The sequence below is a fragment of the Globicephala melas genome, chromosome 1, assembly GCF_963455315.2.
Source record: "Globicephala melas chromosome 1, mGloMel1.2, whole genome shotgun sequence".
Lineage (NCBI taxonomy): Eukaryota > Metazoa > Chordata > Mammalia > Artiodactyla > Delphinidae > Globicephala > Globicephala melas.
Window position 1 is genome coordinate 161,456,502 of NC_083314.1, and position 14,450 is coordinate 161,470,951.

The following is a 14,450-nucleotide window of genomic DNA, read 5'->3' on the forward strand; positions in this document are numbered from 1 at the left end:
CTGATTACGCCACCATTGTGACAGGGACAGCCGCTCTGGGGCCCACCCGTGCCCTGTGCCTTCACCCCTGTGACGGGCACAGCCCTGCCCGCCAAGCTTGCGTGGTGGGACTAGACACTCACGCTGCATTCCCCACGTGTTAAGTCCGCTTTGTCCTTGTCAAAGCTGCCCTCTGAGTCCTGCAGACTCCCTCCCTGTAGAAGAGACCTAACTATCCCCACAGAGCCCTGGTCTCAGGCCCTCCCATGCTCACCAAGCCCTCACCTCTGAGGAGCTTCACCTGAGGCTCCTCTGCACACGGGCCCTGCACTAAGGCTTCCAGACACAGGCCAGCACTCTGGGTTAGCGCCACACACACCGAGGCTCCACATGTTGAGAGGAAGCCGGTTTCTTGAGGATGCTCGCTGTGTGTGTGGCGGGGGGCAGGGGTGGAAGCAGGGAGGAGGGGTGGTAAGTTTGCCTTCAGAGGACCAGCACCTTCACCTGAGTTGGCCCAACTGTGTGAGAGGCCCAGCGATGTCCACTGGGGTTTCCACTCTGTGGTAGCCCAGCTCCCCTCACTCACATTGTACCCCAGCACTTGCCTGGATGATCCCCTTGAGGTTTCCCTTGGGTCACAGGCCCAGCTCTTTCCTCAGCACCTGCCCACTGCCCCAGTCCTGACGGCCCCTGCGGAGCCCAGGCGCTCCCACCAAGGCCTCCCAATGTGTCAGGCCCAAATAATCCTCCCTGCCCCATAGACCCACATTCTTTAGCCTGACCACTCACCCCAGGTTTTTCCTTTATGAAAAGACCTGCTTCATGAAAGAGCCACCTGTCACCACAGCCGCCATTTCTATAGAGCAGGCCTAGCTCTCTGTGGTCCCTTGACTTTCTTTGGAAGAAATCCAAATCCTTACTTTTCCTCAGAATCCCTCCTGTTAGACACTCTGAACATCCTCGGCTGGGGTTCTCCTTTCCCTTCTTCAGGTAAATATTCCCATAAAGTTTTCAGTAACAGCGTAAGCTACTCCTACCCAGGTCTCCTAGTCTGACAGGCTTAACTTATTCCACTAAAATTTCTCAGGAGATTGTAAAAACACAAGAACTTAGCAAAATGATGACATTGTTCCAGAATGTTAGACATCATCATTGTTAGTGTTTTTAATATGGTGCTTTGTTTGGAATTGTATCTGTTCCTGCTGGAGCATCTACTACTAGTCTCCCTAAGGAGCCCTTTCCTGGGAAAGTTAATGAGTCCACCTCTTAGGGGTCACGTCTGCCCTCTAGGCCCAACCTCTCCCTTTTTTTTTCATTTTTTAATTAATTTTTATTGGAGTATAGTTGCTTTACAGTGTGTTGTGTTACTTTCTACTGTACAGCAAAGTGAATCAGCTATATATATATATATATATATATATATATATATATATCCCCTCTTTTTTGGATTTCCTTCCCATTTAGGTCACCACAGAGCATTGAGTAGAGGTCCCTGTGCTATACAGTAGGTTCTCATTAGTTATCCATTTTATATAGTGTGTCTATGTCAATACCAATCTCCCAATTCATCCCACTCCCCCTTTCCCCCCCTTGGTATCAATACATTTGTTCTCTGCATCTGTGTCTCTATTTCTGCTTTGCAAATAAGTTCATCTGTATCACTTTTCTAGATTTCATATATAAGCAATATTATACGCTATTTGTTTTTCTCTTTCTGACTTACTTCACTCTGTATGACAGTCTCTAGTTCATCAACCTCTCCCTTTGAAGCTTCCTCTGGTGGAACGGGCTCTGAGACTTCTCTCCCTGTGAAAGCAGTCCTGGTACCCTCACTTCAGGGTCTCTCTTTGTGAAAAGCCCAGCTCCTTCCACTGGAGACAATTCCTGTAAGAAAGACCCAGCTTCTCTCCTCCAGGCTGCTTCTGGTTTCTCATGAGGCCTCGGTCTTCAGTCTCCTCCCCATCATTGGGTCTCCCTGTTCCCACCGAGGCTTCTCTTTAAAAGCCCAGCTCGGACTTCCCTGGTGGCGCAGTGGTTAAGAATCCGCCTGCCAATGCAGGGGACATGGGTTTGAGCCCTGGTCCAGGAAGATCCCACATGCCACGGAGCAACTAAGCTCGTGCACCACAACTACTGAGCCTGTGCTCTAGAGCCCACGAGCCACAACTACTGAGCCCACGTGCCGCAACTACTGAAGCCCATGTGCCTAGAACCCCGTGCTCCGCAACAAGAGAAGCCACCGCAATGAGAAGCCCGCTCACTGCAACGAAGAGTAGCCCGCATTCGCCTCAGCTAGAGAAAGCCTGCACACAGCAATGAAGACCCAACGCAGCCATAAATAAATAAATTAATTAATTAAATATTTTACCAAAAAAAAAAAAAAAAAACAAGCCCAATTCATTCATTCAGTCACCTCCCTGAGCTACAGGCTCCCTACTTCTACTAAGACTTTATTTGCCAGGTCGTCTAAACCCTCTGCTGCTAACAGAGCCACATTCCCTTTGGCTGACCAGCCCACCCACTCTCTCTAGAACTGCTCGATTTTTCAACACAGCCAACTACTTGATGATGTCCAGTGAAACCTGCCCAGTTCTTCCCACAGAGACCTCCCTGCACGATCCTGAAAGGAAATACATAATAGCCACCCTCACAGAGGGAGAACTTCAGTAATGGCACTCTCATGAGGACTGTTATTCGTGTCGTTATTGCACGTGGTGAGTGCACCGGCCTGCATGGAGCACTCACTGGGTCTCAGCTATTCCCCCTGAGAATTTCCACTATTGGAACGCTCCCTCTACTCCCATGGCTGACTTTCTGTCTGGTGGGCCCAGTTACCGTCCAATTAAGTGAAGGCTCTGCTCTGTGACGTGCTCAGCAAATCCCTCAACGACTTCTCCTGGTGGGCCAGGACTCAGCCACTCCCGTTAAGGAGTGTGAGGCAGGTACACTCATACTCAGGGAAGCAACTTCCTTGTACTTTAGAGGGACTTTTACCCCAGCTATTCTGTCCTTTGCCGCAGGTTTGGCTTCCTCCCACCCCATTTCTTCCTTCCTGATGGGCTCTCATTTCTCAGTTAGAAGGGCCCCACTCATGTCCTCACCTGACCACTTCCCGTGTTTGTGACCTTGGTGGTTGAATGAGATCAGCAACAGGAAAGAGCGGAGGTCAATGCTGAGCCCCAGTGAGGTGCTCAAAGAATAATGGTTCACAAATGTGAAATAGATAGCTAGTAGGAAGCAGCTGCATCGCACGGGGAGATCAACTCGGTGCTTTGTGACCACCTACAGGGGTGGGATAGGGAGGGTGGGAGGGAGACACAAGAGGGAGGGGATATATGTATACGGATAGCTGATTCACTTTGTTATACTGCAGAAACTAACACAACATTGTAAAGCCATTATACTCCGGTAAAGATGTTAAAAAAAAAAAAAAGAAGAAGAATGGTTCAATCTAGCCTTGTCTTCCTTGGGTCCCCTATTCCCATGGGAACAATAATAACAGATAGCATTGATTACGTTCTCACCATGTGCCGGGACTGTGCAAAGAGCTGTGTATATTTGATCCTACTGGATTCTCACAATAACCATTTTCTAAATAAGAAAACAAAGGCATAGAGAACTTAAATCATTTGCCCAAAGCCAATAGCTAGAAAATGAGGAAGGCCCATCTGAGTCCATGTCTTGGTTCTCCACCACTATGCTAACTCCCTGGTACGCCTATATTCTGGTCAGGGAGAAAATGCCCAGAGAGGAGAAAGTAACCTTCTCTCGTGATCGTTTCCAGCCTATGAACTTCAAGAGTGCCCAGACCCCGAGCCCTTTGCGAATGGCATTGTGCGGGGAGCTGGCTACAATGTTGGGCAGTCGGTGACCTTCGAGTGCCTCCCAGGGTATCAACTGATGGGCCACCCTGTCCTCACATGTCAACACGGCACCAACCGGAACTGGGACCACCCGCTGCCCAGGTGTGAAGGTATGTCCCTCCCTCATCCCTGGTGATTCTTTTTAGGGACACTGATCCAGAGTAGTCCCTGCCTCCACGTGCCCGCCCCGTGGGATCACCCATGCTGGGAGGTCCTGGCAAACTTTGTCCATCCTGTTTCCATAGAGATGAGACCAAGCCTATCCAGGAAGAGGGTCCTGGGACAGAGTTCTGGGCCAGCCCTAGGGAGGACCTGGAAGAGATGTGGGTCGCAGCCAAAGGAATACATACTCAGCCCTTGGGAATAGCCAACCTCGTGGGTTAGATGTCCGCAGTCAGAAGGGAAGACACTGATATGCTGAGGGGTAGAGAGAGGTAATCATGACACTTTCCTAAGGGGAGGAGAGAATAAAGCATCTTTCTAGGAAGTTCTTGTTCCTCTCTTCACACCTCCCAGCTTATTCTCCCTCTCCTACACGAGCCTAGAGAGATCTGAGTTGATGATATCAGGGAGCTAGAGGTGGTACTTTCCTGGGTCTTCATTAACCAGAACCAGGATGGAGAAGGACCAGGAGGTCATGCTGTCCCTACCCCTGTTTGCACACCTCAGTTCCATTTTCCTTCCTTTTCCTGGAGGAGAAGCTGGGATTTGTCTTGAAAGGGGAAAATATGGCAGGAGGACAGTATAGTCCAGGGGAAAGCACCCCAGTTCCAGAATCAGACCGCCCTGGGCTTCATCTCTGAACCACTTCACCTCTCTGACCTCCAGTTTCTTCCTTAGTACAATGGAGCTTCTCACCTCTGCTTCGTAAGAGCTGTGAGGGTTGCAAGATGGCTCATGTAAAGCTCCCAGCGCAGTAACTGGCCCAGAAACGATGAGCTGGAAGTATTAACTCTCCATAGATAAAGAGACCTTGTTTGCACAACTGAGCTGTTCTGGTGTTGGAATATAAGATCATAATCTCTAAAACTATTCAACTTCCAGTTCGTTTTTCAGATTTTCAGAACCATCCTTGTGTATAACCAGTCCATCATTCTGGAATTGTTGGCTGGTCACCTGCTATATGACAAGCTTCATTGTGGACTTTTGTTCCCTTTTTACTCCTTTATATGGCATCACAGGAGAGAGGAATGAGCAGTGCTTCCTCCATCAGACATCTTGAGCCACAATCCCTTCTCCCTCCTAAGAAAGTTCTTCCCTTAGCTTTTTATTTATTTGTTTGTTTGGTTTTGGCTGCATTGGGTCTTCATTGCTGCGCACAGGCTTTCTCTAGTTGCGGTGAGTGGGGGCTACTCTTCGTTGCGGTGCATGGGCTTCTCATTAGGGTGGCTTCTCTTGTTGTGGAGCATGGGCTCTAGGTGCGTGGGCTTCAGTAGTTGTGGCATGCGGGCTCTAGAGCGCAGGCTCAGCAGTTGTAGCGCACGGACTTAGTTGCTCCGCGGCATGTGGGATCTTCCCGGACCAGGGCTCAAACCCGTGTCCCCTGCATTGGCAGGCGGATTCTTAATCACTGCACCACCAAGGAAGCCCTCTTCCCTTAGCTTCTTAGACGCCATCTTCTCTTGCTTTTCCAATTACCTTTCTGCCTGTGCCAACTTTTTTGCTCATCTATTTCTTTGTCCCTTAAGTGTTGCTGTCCTTTGAATTTTTTTCCCAGACTGTCTTCTTTCCCTCACATCTCTAAATGCCATCTGTATCTGCAACCTTTGTCTCTTTCCTGAGTTCTTCACCTGTACATCCAACTCCTTACTGAATATCTTCTCCTATCCAGAGGCATCTAAATCCCAGCGTGTTCAAAATGGAAGTCATCGTCTTTCTGCCTTTACATTGAGATCCTCACCTAGTGAAGGGTGCCTCTAGTCCCCTGGTTATTCAGCCTTCAATTTGGGCAGGCTCCCTCTCCCTTATCTGACCTAGTCACCAAGTCTTGCTAATTCTACATCCTAATTGCCCTTCAAATGCATCCACTTCTCGCTGTGTGCTGCCTCCACCTTAATCCAGGCCACTTAGATGAGGCTCGTCACTGGGCGCCCAGCCTTCAGTCTGTGTTCCTCAATCCACCTTTCACAGTGTAGTGAGGGTGAGCCTTTGAAACCATTCATGTACTCCAGACACTGCCCTGCTCAGAAGCTAGTAAGGCGTCCCCATCTCCCTTGGGGTAACGTCCAACCCCCTTGGGGTAGCACACGGTGTGCCTCAGGGCCTGGTCCCCACTTACCTCCCCCTGTTCTCCACTCTCTCAGACTTTACGCTGCAGCTCAGCTGAAATACTTTCCATTTCACCATGTGCCGTCCTCTCTGGCCCCTGGTTCTGAGCACATGCTGGTCCCTCCTTATAGAACATTGCTCTTCTCTCCTGCCTTACCTGTTTGGCCCTTATCATCCCTCAGGTCTGAGTCTAAATGTGAATTCTGCCAGGACTCCCTCACCCCCTCACAGGACCAGATGAGGGCCCCCCCTAAATGTTCTGTGGCATTCCATGTTGATGGCGTGCTCCACCCTGGGCTGGAGATGCCGGTACGCTTAGCTGTGTCCCAGGGCACTCACAGTCCCCTGGGACACACTCACAGATCAGAATCACGTGCCATGGTATCCTTGCTGTCCTTTGCCTCCCCTGGCCATGCCTGGCACCGGATGGAGGTTCAGTACACGGAGGAGGGATGGCATGCCCATGTGCACCAGCTTCAGGATGCGTTCACATTCGCAGGAACCCTGGCCGCCGCTTGGAGGCATTGGGACTCTTTCTTCTCAGCCTGGTCCGGCCCCATCCATATCTCTGTGTGATGACCCATGCCAACCAATACACTTATTATTCTGGACCAGGGTTTTTTTTTGTTTTGGGGTTTTTTTTTTTTTTGCCCAGAACCTCTTTTTATTCTCCTCCATGGTGATTAAATCCAAATACCATGGAGACTTCCAGGACTCTTTATACCCCTGCCTAAAGCCTAGATCAGAGCGAGTTTAAGTGTAAGTGTGCTCTGGGGAGACAGGAAGATAGGGAGAGAGGATCGTGTCTGTGTAGCAGATGCCCCCTCCGTGAACTAGCACTGGCTGAGCATTTTACACGGAGCAGTTCATCTGATTGCCACCACGATCCTATGAGGAGCGAAGTCTTAGTCCCATTTTCTAGGTGAAGAAAGAGAGGCTACACTTACCTAGTCAATTATCTAGTCAATTAATGGTTTAGCCATAATTTGAACCCAACCATAGCCTCACCACAAGAATCCACAGCTCTTAAGTCAAGACCAAAAGTCCGACTCCAAGAATCTCAGAATAAAAAGAGAAAGAAAGAGATACTATCATAATTTCTTACCTCTTCCCAGCAACAGTACTGAAGCCCTGATGCTAGTATTCCTAGGAAAGGAGAGGGGGTAGCTTTGGTGTGTCCTTCCTTCTGGACAGGTCTCTTCCACAAGAAAGAGAAAGAGGGGGGCCAGGGGCTGAGGCAGGCCCACAGAGGACCTGCACTGAAGATGGAGGGCCACTAGAGCTGTGGTGTGTTGGGAACAGCAGGGAACGCCAGGCCTGGCCCTCCCTCAGCCCCATCTCCTCTCCCCATCCCGCCCAGCCTCATGGAGCAGGATGGTTCGTGCTGGGGGCTGGGACTGCATCAGGAAGTCATCTGAATTCTCAGGGGGGAGGTGATCTCCAGCACTCATCTGTGTTTGTATCCTCTCCCTGGCAGTGCCCTGTGGCGGGAACGTCACCTCTTTCAATGGCACTGTGTACTCCCCGGGCTTTCCCAGTCCCTACTCCAGCTCCCAGGACTGTGTCTGGCTGATCACCGTACCCATTGGTCACGGCATCCGCCTCAACATCAGCCTACTACAGACGGAGCCCTCTGGAGACTTCATCACCGTCTGGTAGGACCAGCTGCCATGTCAGCAGCCGATGAGAAAAGGACACTAACTGGGCTGTAAACTGGGTCACCCATCTATTTGTCCAGAATACCACGAGCAGAATGGTTTTAAATGGCTGTCAGCCTCTTGGGTCTCAAATAAACATAGTGGAATGAGGACTCAGCTTCAATTAGCCTTTTTGACTCCTTGGAGGGAAAGGAATGGCAAGACAGTGGTTCCCAACCTGGAGTCCTGCTGGGGGTCAAAGTACTAACGGGTGTGGGAATGGGAAAGGGCGTAGATGAGCTGACTTTTCTCAGTATTTCCAGAGCCCAAACCAAAATTCTACATTTACCTAAGATAAGCTACCTGAACTAGTGAAAGAGCTTTGGAGTGGAATTTTGTGAAATCCCACTGGTCACGTCATGCTGAGCCAGTGCTGACCACAGAACTGTCCACAGTGAGAGAAATAGTCCATATCTGTGAGGTCCAATATGGCAGCCACTCTACATGTAGCCATTGAGCACTTGAATGTGACTAGAGTGACTGAGGAGCTGATTTTTAAACTTTATTAAAGTTTAAATAACTTAAAAGTAAATAGTCCCATGTAGCCTAGCGGTTACCAAACTGGACAGCTCAGCTCTGAGTTATGTAGTTAGCATATCTTGAGTAATTTTAAAATGGGAATGTGAATTATTAGTTGATAAGTGCAGTTTCCTAGACAGCTTTTTTTCCAAACCACTGAATCTTTGAACAAAGATATAATTTAAAAATTTCTTTGTTTGGAGGTTCTGGGAATCAGCAGAAGATAGTGGGATTTCTTCTCAAAATTTCCAGGGCTGGATAACTGTCACCTGACTGCCCTGGATTGATTTCTCATTTAGTTTCCAGACAACAGCTAAGAACAAATGGGAGGGACTGGATAAGGTTCCAGAGAAGGCAACACAGGGATGTCTCTTTGCTCACTGAAGGCCTCTGACACACCAGGTGGAACAGGTAGGCATGGTGACCCGTGACATGCAGGACCTTCTTTCCTGTTGCAGGGATGGGCCGCAGCAGACAGCCCCACAGCTCGGAACCTTCAGCCACAGCTTGGCCAAGAAGACAATACACAGCTCATCCAACCAGGTCCTGCTCAAGTTCCACCGTGATGCAGCTGCGGGTGGGATCTTCGCCATAGCTTTCTCCGGTCAGTATGGAAGCCTGTCGGGGGGGGGCGGGGGGTGCAGACTCTCAAGTGCTGGGCTTGACTCCTGGCTCCCGCATTTGCCAGCTGTGGGACTTGGAAGAGTAACATAGCTTCTCTGCCTCGGTCTCCTCAGGGTTATGAGAGTTCATTGTGTAGGGTATGTGAGAGCTCTCAGCACCGGAGCTCTCTTCCTTCCCCTCCACACTAGTAGGGAGGAGAGGCCCGTGACGCTGATGCTTGGCACCAAGTTCAAGTTCAGAGGCAGCAGGGTGAGGCTTCTTTCTTATCCGTCGTTCACACCAGCTCCCTGGCTGGGTTATCCCTTTACCTGTGCCCCACCCTGCCCCTCAGCACATTCTAGAGGGTTGTCCACTCCAAAGGAATCCAGGGCCTCTGTCGACTCCACAGGAACTACTGTGCCCAGACAAAATCAGGGAGAATTCAAATAGAGGAGCATGATCAATTCAGGATGCATCTGTCCTTATCGACAGCCTACTTTCTTCTAAAAGTCCAAGGTTATGGACCCAGGTATTTCCTCATTTTTGTTATAGTGGACACAGCATAGAAAAACTTATAAAAGGTTCTCCGTGGGCTTGTGCCCAGCCATGAAATAACCTCCCTTGTTTACAATTTGCAGAACATTGCATCTATTTGGACTGGAAATCAGGAAGGCTTGACTTTATTCCTGGCTCCACCTCAAGTCAATGTCTGACCTTGTGTAGGTCTCTCCCCAGCTTGAGAGCTCAGTTTCTTCACCTGCGGAATGAGGGGCTTGGAGTTTGTGACCTCTAAGAATTCTGTGAGGTAGTGAAGCAGCTATTATTACCCCCAATTTACAGATGAGGAAATGAGGGCCAAGGAAGGCAGGAGAGCCTGCCCAAAATTGCATGTCTATAATTGGGAGGAGAACCCAGTCCTTGTAGCTCTGTACTGACTGCTCCAGTGGGACCGCAGGGTGTTTCTGCCTCACACGTGCATTTATAGAAATATGAAAGCATTCAGCCTTAAGTCCATGGGAGAGTTAGTGATATCGAGACAGAAAGACAGAAACAACATTGCTGAGAGCATCGGCGGCTCCAGCCGCTGTCCCCAAGGAGCTTGGGCCCAGGTGAGCATGATATGGAGATGAGAAACCCACCATCTCAATCTGCCTTGGTACCCACACCCCTCTTGTCGGGCACACCCCATTAATGGGACCCAGGTCTTGAAGGCTATGTCATTCTGACTCCATGTGACTTGCCCATAGAGTGATAGAGTGTGGACTCCAGAGTCACACAGACCTGGGTTCAAATCTCTGCCACATATTAGCTGTGTGACTGTGGGTCTGTCGTTTACCTTTCTGAGGCTCGATTTCATTATCCACAAAATGGGAATCATATCAGTACCTAACCTCACAGAGTTAAATGAAATCATGCATGGGAATGCCTAGCTCTAGGCACAGAGTATAAAAGGTACTCAATAAATGGCAGTGTTAATAATCATCACTATCATGATCATCATTATTATTATATTTAGAGATTAACAGAATCCATAGGAAATCACCTCAGTCCTAGGCCAGGTCTCTGGTCCCTGCTCTTCAGCATTCACCTGCGCCAGGACCAGGTGAAGGAGGCCCAGCCCTGCCCTGGGGCATCCTTGTTCCCGAGTTCTCCTGAGTAAGTCTGCCCAGGAGAGCACTTGCTTCTGTGTGTGTCCTGGCCACTGTGCCCCTGATGCCCTCAGATGAGACATGAGACCCTTAGGTGCTTGCTCAGACCATGGTCCAAGGCCTCATTGACCAGAGAGCAGACATGGGCCTGGGCGAGAGGATCTACTGCTAGACCCAGGCCAACGGTCTTGGGTGGGACAGGCTCTTTGCAAGGGGCCGAGTGAGCATGAAGGCCCCTTCCACCCACTCATAGGGCTTTTGATAAATTGTGGAATATAGCAATGTGTAAAAATTGTGGGTAACGTACATGTGCCGTTTAAAGAAGAATAAGATGAACACCCATCGCTGAGCCTAAGAAAAGGAACACCAGTGCCTTTGAAGCCCCTGTGCACCGCCCCCAACACGTTCCCCCTGCCCGACCCCCAGAGTTAACCACGGTCCTGAATTTTCTGTTGACCATTCATTGCTTTACATTATAATTTTACCTCATAAGTGTATGTCCCCCAAAATATATACTGTTTCATTTCACATGTTACTTCTGTTATGTGAATAGAATTGTTCAATAAGTGTTCTTCTGTGACCTGCTTTTTTCACTCAAAATTAAGCTTTTGAAATTCATGCAGATGCATGTGACTAGATTTAGTTCATTTTTCAATGCCGTCTAGTATTCCACTGAGTGAAAATAGTGATTTATCTAGTCTACTCTTAATAGGCATTCAAGTTATTTTATTTCAAACAATCTGAGCATTGCTGTACATTCCTTCTTGTGGACAAGAGTTTCTCTAGGGTACATGCCTGTGTGGAATTGTGAGGTTGTGAGTATTCACATATTCAGTTTTACTAGGTAATGCCAAACTGATCGCACGAAGTAGTTATAACAGTTTACACTCTTCCTAGCAACAGAGGTAGAGCTTCTGTTGCACTACATCCTTGCAAACGCTGGGCTTTATTGGATTTTTAAATTTTTGCCAACCTGGTGGATAGCATTTCACTTTTATGATGAAGATGAGGATTAGCATCCTTTCATATCTTCATTATCTATTCATTATCATTAAAGAATAAGTATGTTTTATTGCTTCCTGCTCTGTGAACTGCCTGCTCCCCATACAGCTTTCTTCCCCCAAGAAGAGATAACAAACAAGTAAGTAGACAAATAAAATCTTTGCAACTTGTAATATGTGCTATGAAAGAAACAAGTAAGATAGCAAATGAAAAGGCAGAGGATCTACTTCATGTAGAATAATTGGGGAAAATGTGTCTTAAGAGTTGGTATTTGAGACTAGAACTGAAGAAAAAGAAGGAGGCCGACTTGCAAAGAGCAGGGATTGGGAATGGGATGGGGGAAAGAATGTTTGCCTTTTTATAGCCAAACATTAGCCCTAAATAAATTTCCTTTCATATGAGAACCAAAAAGAAGAAAAATACCTTAAGGAGACTTATGGCAATATTCTACAGTATTTTTTTTTAGTGACAAAATAGGATTAGAATTGCAGAGAAAAATGCCCTTGGAAACTTATAGTTTAGGAAATAGAAGGAAATTTTGGGAAGCATCTGCTTCCAGCGTGAGAGTCTAGGTAACATGGACTCCAAATAAGAGCTATCTGGCTGAGAGATTAATAAAAGGGGAAATCATACCCCACCTGATAGGATGCAGTGAGAAGGACCCAGCATCACTTCTGTAATCGTCCCATCAAAGATGTACAACCTGAATCTAATCATGAGGAATCAGACAAACCTAAATTGAGGGTAATGTATGTAATACAGTGTTACATACTAGAAATTAACTGCATATAATTTTCAAAAGTGTAAAAGTCAGGAAGGTCAAGGAAAGACTTTAGAACTGTTGCAGACTAAAGGAGACTAAGAAACATGACAACGAAATGCAACGTATGGTTCTGAACTGGATGCGTTTGCTATTAAAGACTTTATTGAGACAAGTGGTAAAACTTGGATGACTTAAGCAAATGAGCCCTGCCCACTAGTTAGCATGTTAACACATAATGGAGTCAAAGCTGTATCAGTGCCTCACCCCCCAGGGGAACAAGGGAGATGGAGACAAAAGGAAACAGGAGTCCTGAATGGCCCCCTGCCCTAGAGTTCTGCAGCAATAACATGGTAGATGCAGTGTGTGTTTGGGGGTGGGGAGGGGAGGGGAGTTATCTGTAAAATATCAAAAGTCATACACCAAAATGCTAGCAATGGCTGTGCCCAGGTGGTGGGACTTGGGGAATTTTGTTTTATTGCTTTTCAGTACTCCACCAGCTTTCTGCATTGAGCAGAAATTTGTAATTTTTTTAAAGTTAATTTTAAAGATGTAATGGGAAATCACCCGATCACACTACTAACCACAAACTGTAAAGTGTCCTCACGGTGTTTAGGTGGAGATTTCTTTTATTGATTTTTTTTCTGGGAAAGTTAAGTGTGTCCTAGAAGGTTCTAGAAGGTATGTTTTAAAGGTAAGCACGAGGCTGAGAATGGAAGGAATCAAACTTTTTTAAGCTCTATAAAGGAAAACATTGAGAATTGGCTAAATAAACATTTAATGCTTGTACAAGTCAAAAGAGTGTCATAAATAGATGGGAGCAAATGATAAATTGGGGAATAATAGGCAAAGATCAATCTTAAATATATTGTACATAGAGTTTTTCAAATTTATAGGAAAAATAGAGGCAAAGGACATGAATAGAGTTAAAAAGAAAAATGTGAGAGGGAGGGAGACACAGAGGGAAGAGATATGGGAACATATGTATATGTATAACTGATTCACTTTTTTATAAAGCAGAAACTAACACACCATCGTAAAGCAATTATACTCCAATAAAGATGTTAAAAAAAAAAAGAAAAGAAAAATGCAAAGAGTCTAGTAACATATGAAAAAAATATTTAGCCTAACTGGTTGTCAAATGCCAATAAAAGAAAGGAAGTGGTACTCTGTTTGCTGTCTATCAAGTTGACAAAGATTAAAATTGATGACTGTTTCCCCTGATGGCTCTAAGTTCTGTGAGGCAAGGACTGTGTCTCTTTATTCTTGCATCATCCACACCTAACACAGTGCCTGACCCAGGGCAAACCCCCAATAGATAATCATTAAAAGGATCAGATGAAAGAAGAATGAAAGCACCCAGGGTTGGAGAAACTGTCGTTCTGTGGACAGTATCTGTTGGAGCAAATTTCCTAGAAAGAAAAATGGAAGTATGTATCAAACACAGGCCTGGTCCTCCCTGGTTTATGTTAAATCAAGATTAAACCTGTCTGGTTCCCCCAAGAGGGCTTCATAAAGCTATGTGTCACTCAATATGACGTGTTTCAGTGGACACATCTGTAGAAAAAATTAAAGTTAAATCCTCAAAACATAATACGACATTTTAAATAAAACTACATGCAGGAGGAGTCTTAAGTTACATTCCAGATACGATTGGTAAAATGTCAGAATGCCACATGAACATTTGGAACAGGTGTTTCAGGTGCCACTGGCTCTGAGGTTATCCCAGAGTGATGATGTTCACTGTGAAGCGTCCACCACCCAGCGCTGTCCCAAACACGTTCTCGCCGTGCCTTTCGTATTTAGCCTTTGTTTCTGCCTAAGGTTTCTGTCTCAAGCTGGAAAGTCTGCAGTGTTCATGGTGCAATATGCAATGCATAGAACTGCTGTTTTGTTACAAATGTACTAATCATTGGGTGATCATGAAGTGATGCTGTAAGTATTCACCTTCTAGCATAGTGGTTTGTTGCATATATATAGGTATTTTGTAGTTTTCAGTACTTTTTGGGTCTTGGGTTATGCATTATAATTTTTCCCCATTTAAAGTAATGGGAAGTAGGCTCCTAGTAGCATCTTGACACAGAATGTCTGATTTCCAGCAAATGGATTA

The 14,450-nt window shown here is 46.8% G+C and overlaps 1 protein-coding gene across 6 annotated transcripts in view; it reads left to right on the plus strand.

Moving 5' to 3' along the window:
* Positions 1–14,450, plus strand: part of CSMD2 (CUB and Sushi multiple domains 2) — a 671,005-nt gene that overhangs the window by 558,112 nt on the left and 98,443 nt on the right. For all 6 annotated transcript variants that reach the window (XM_060308114.1, XM_030870139.2, XM_060308126.1 and 3 more), the window contains 3 exons: positions 3,764–3,952; positions 7,588–7,765; positions 8,785–8,930. In XM_060308114.1, coding sequence (XP_060164097.1) covers positions 3,764–3,952; positions 7,588–7,765; positions 8,785–8,930 — 513 coding nt within the window. The remainder of the gene's footprint in view (positions 1–3,763; positions 3,953–7,587; positions 7,766–8,784; positions 8,931–14,450) is intronic.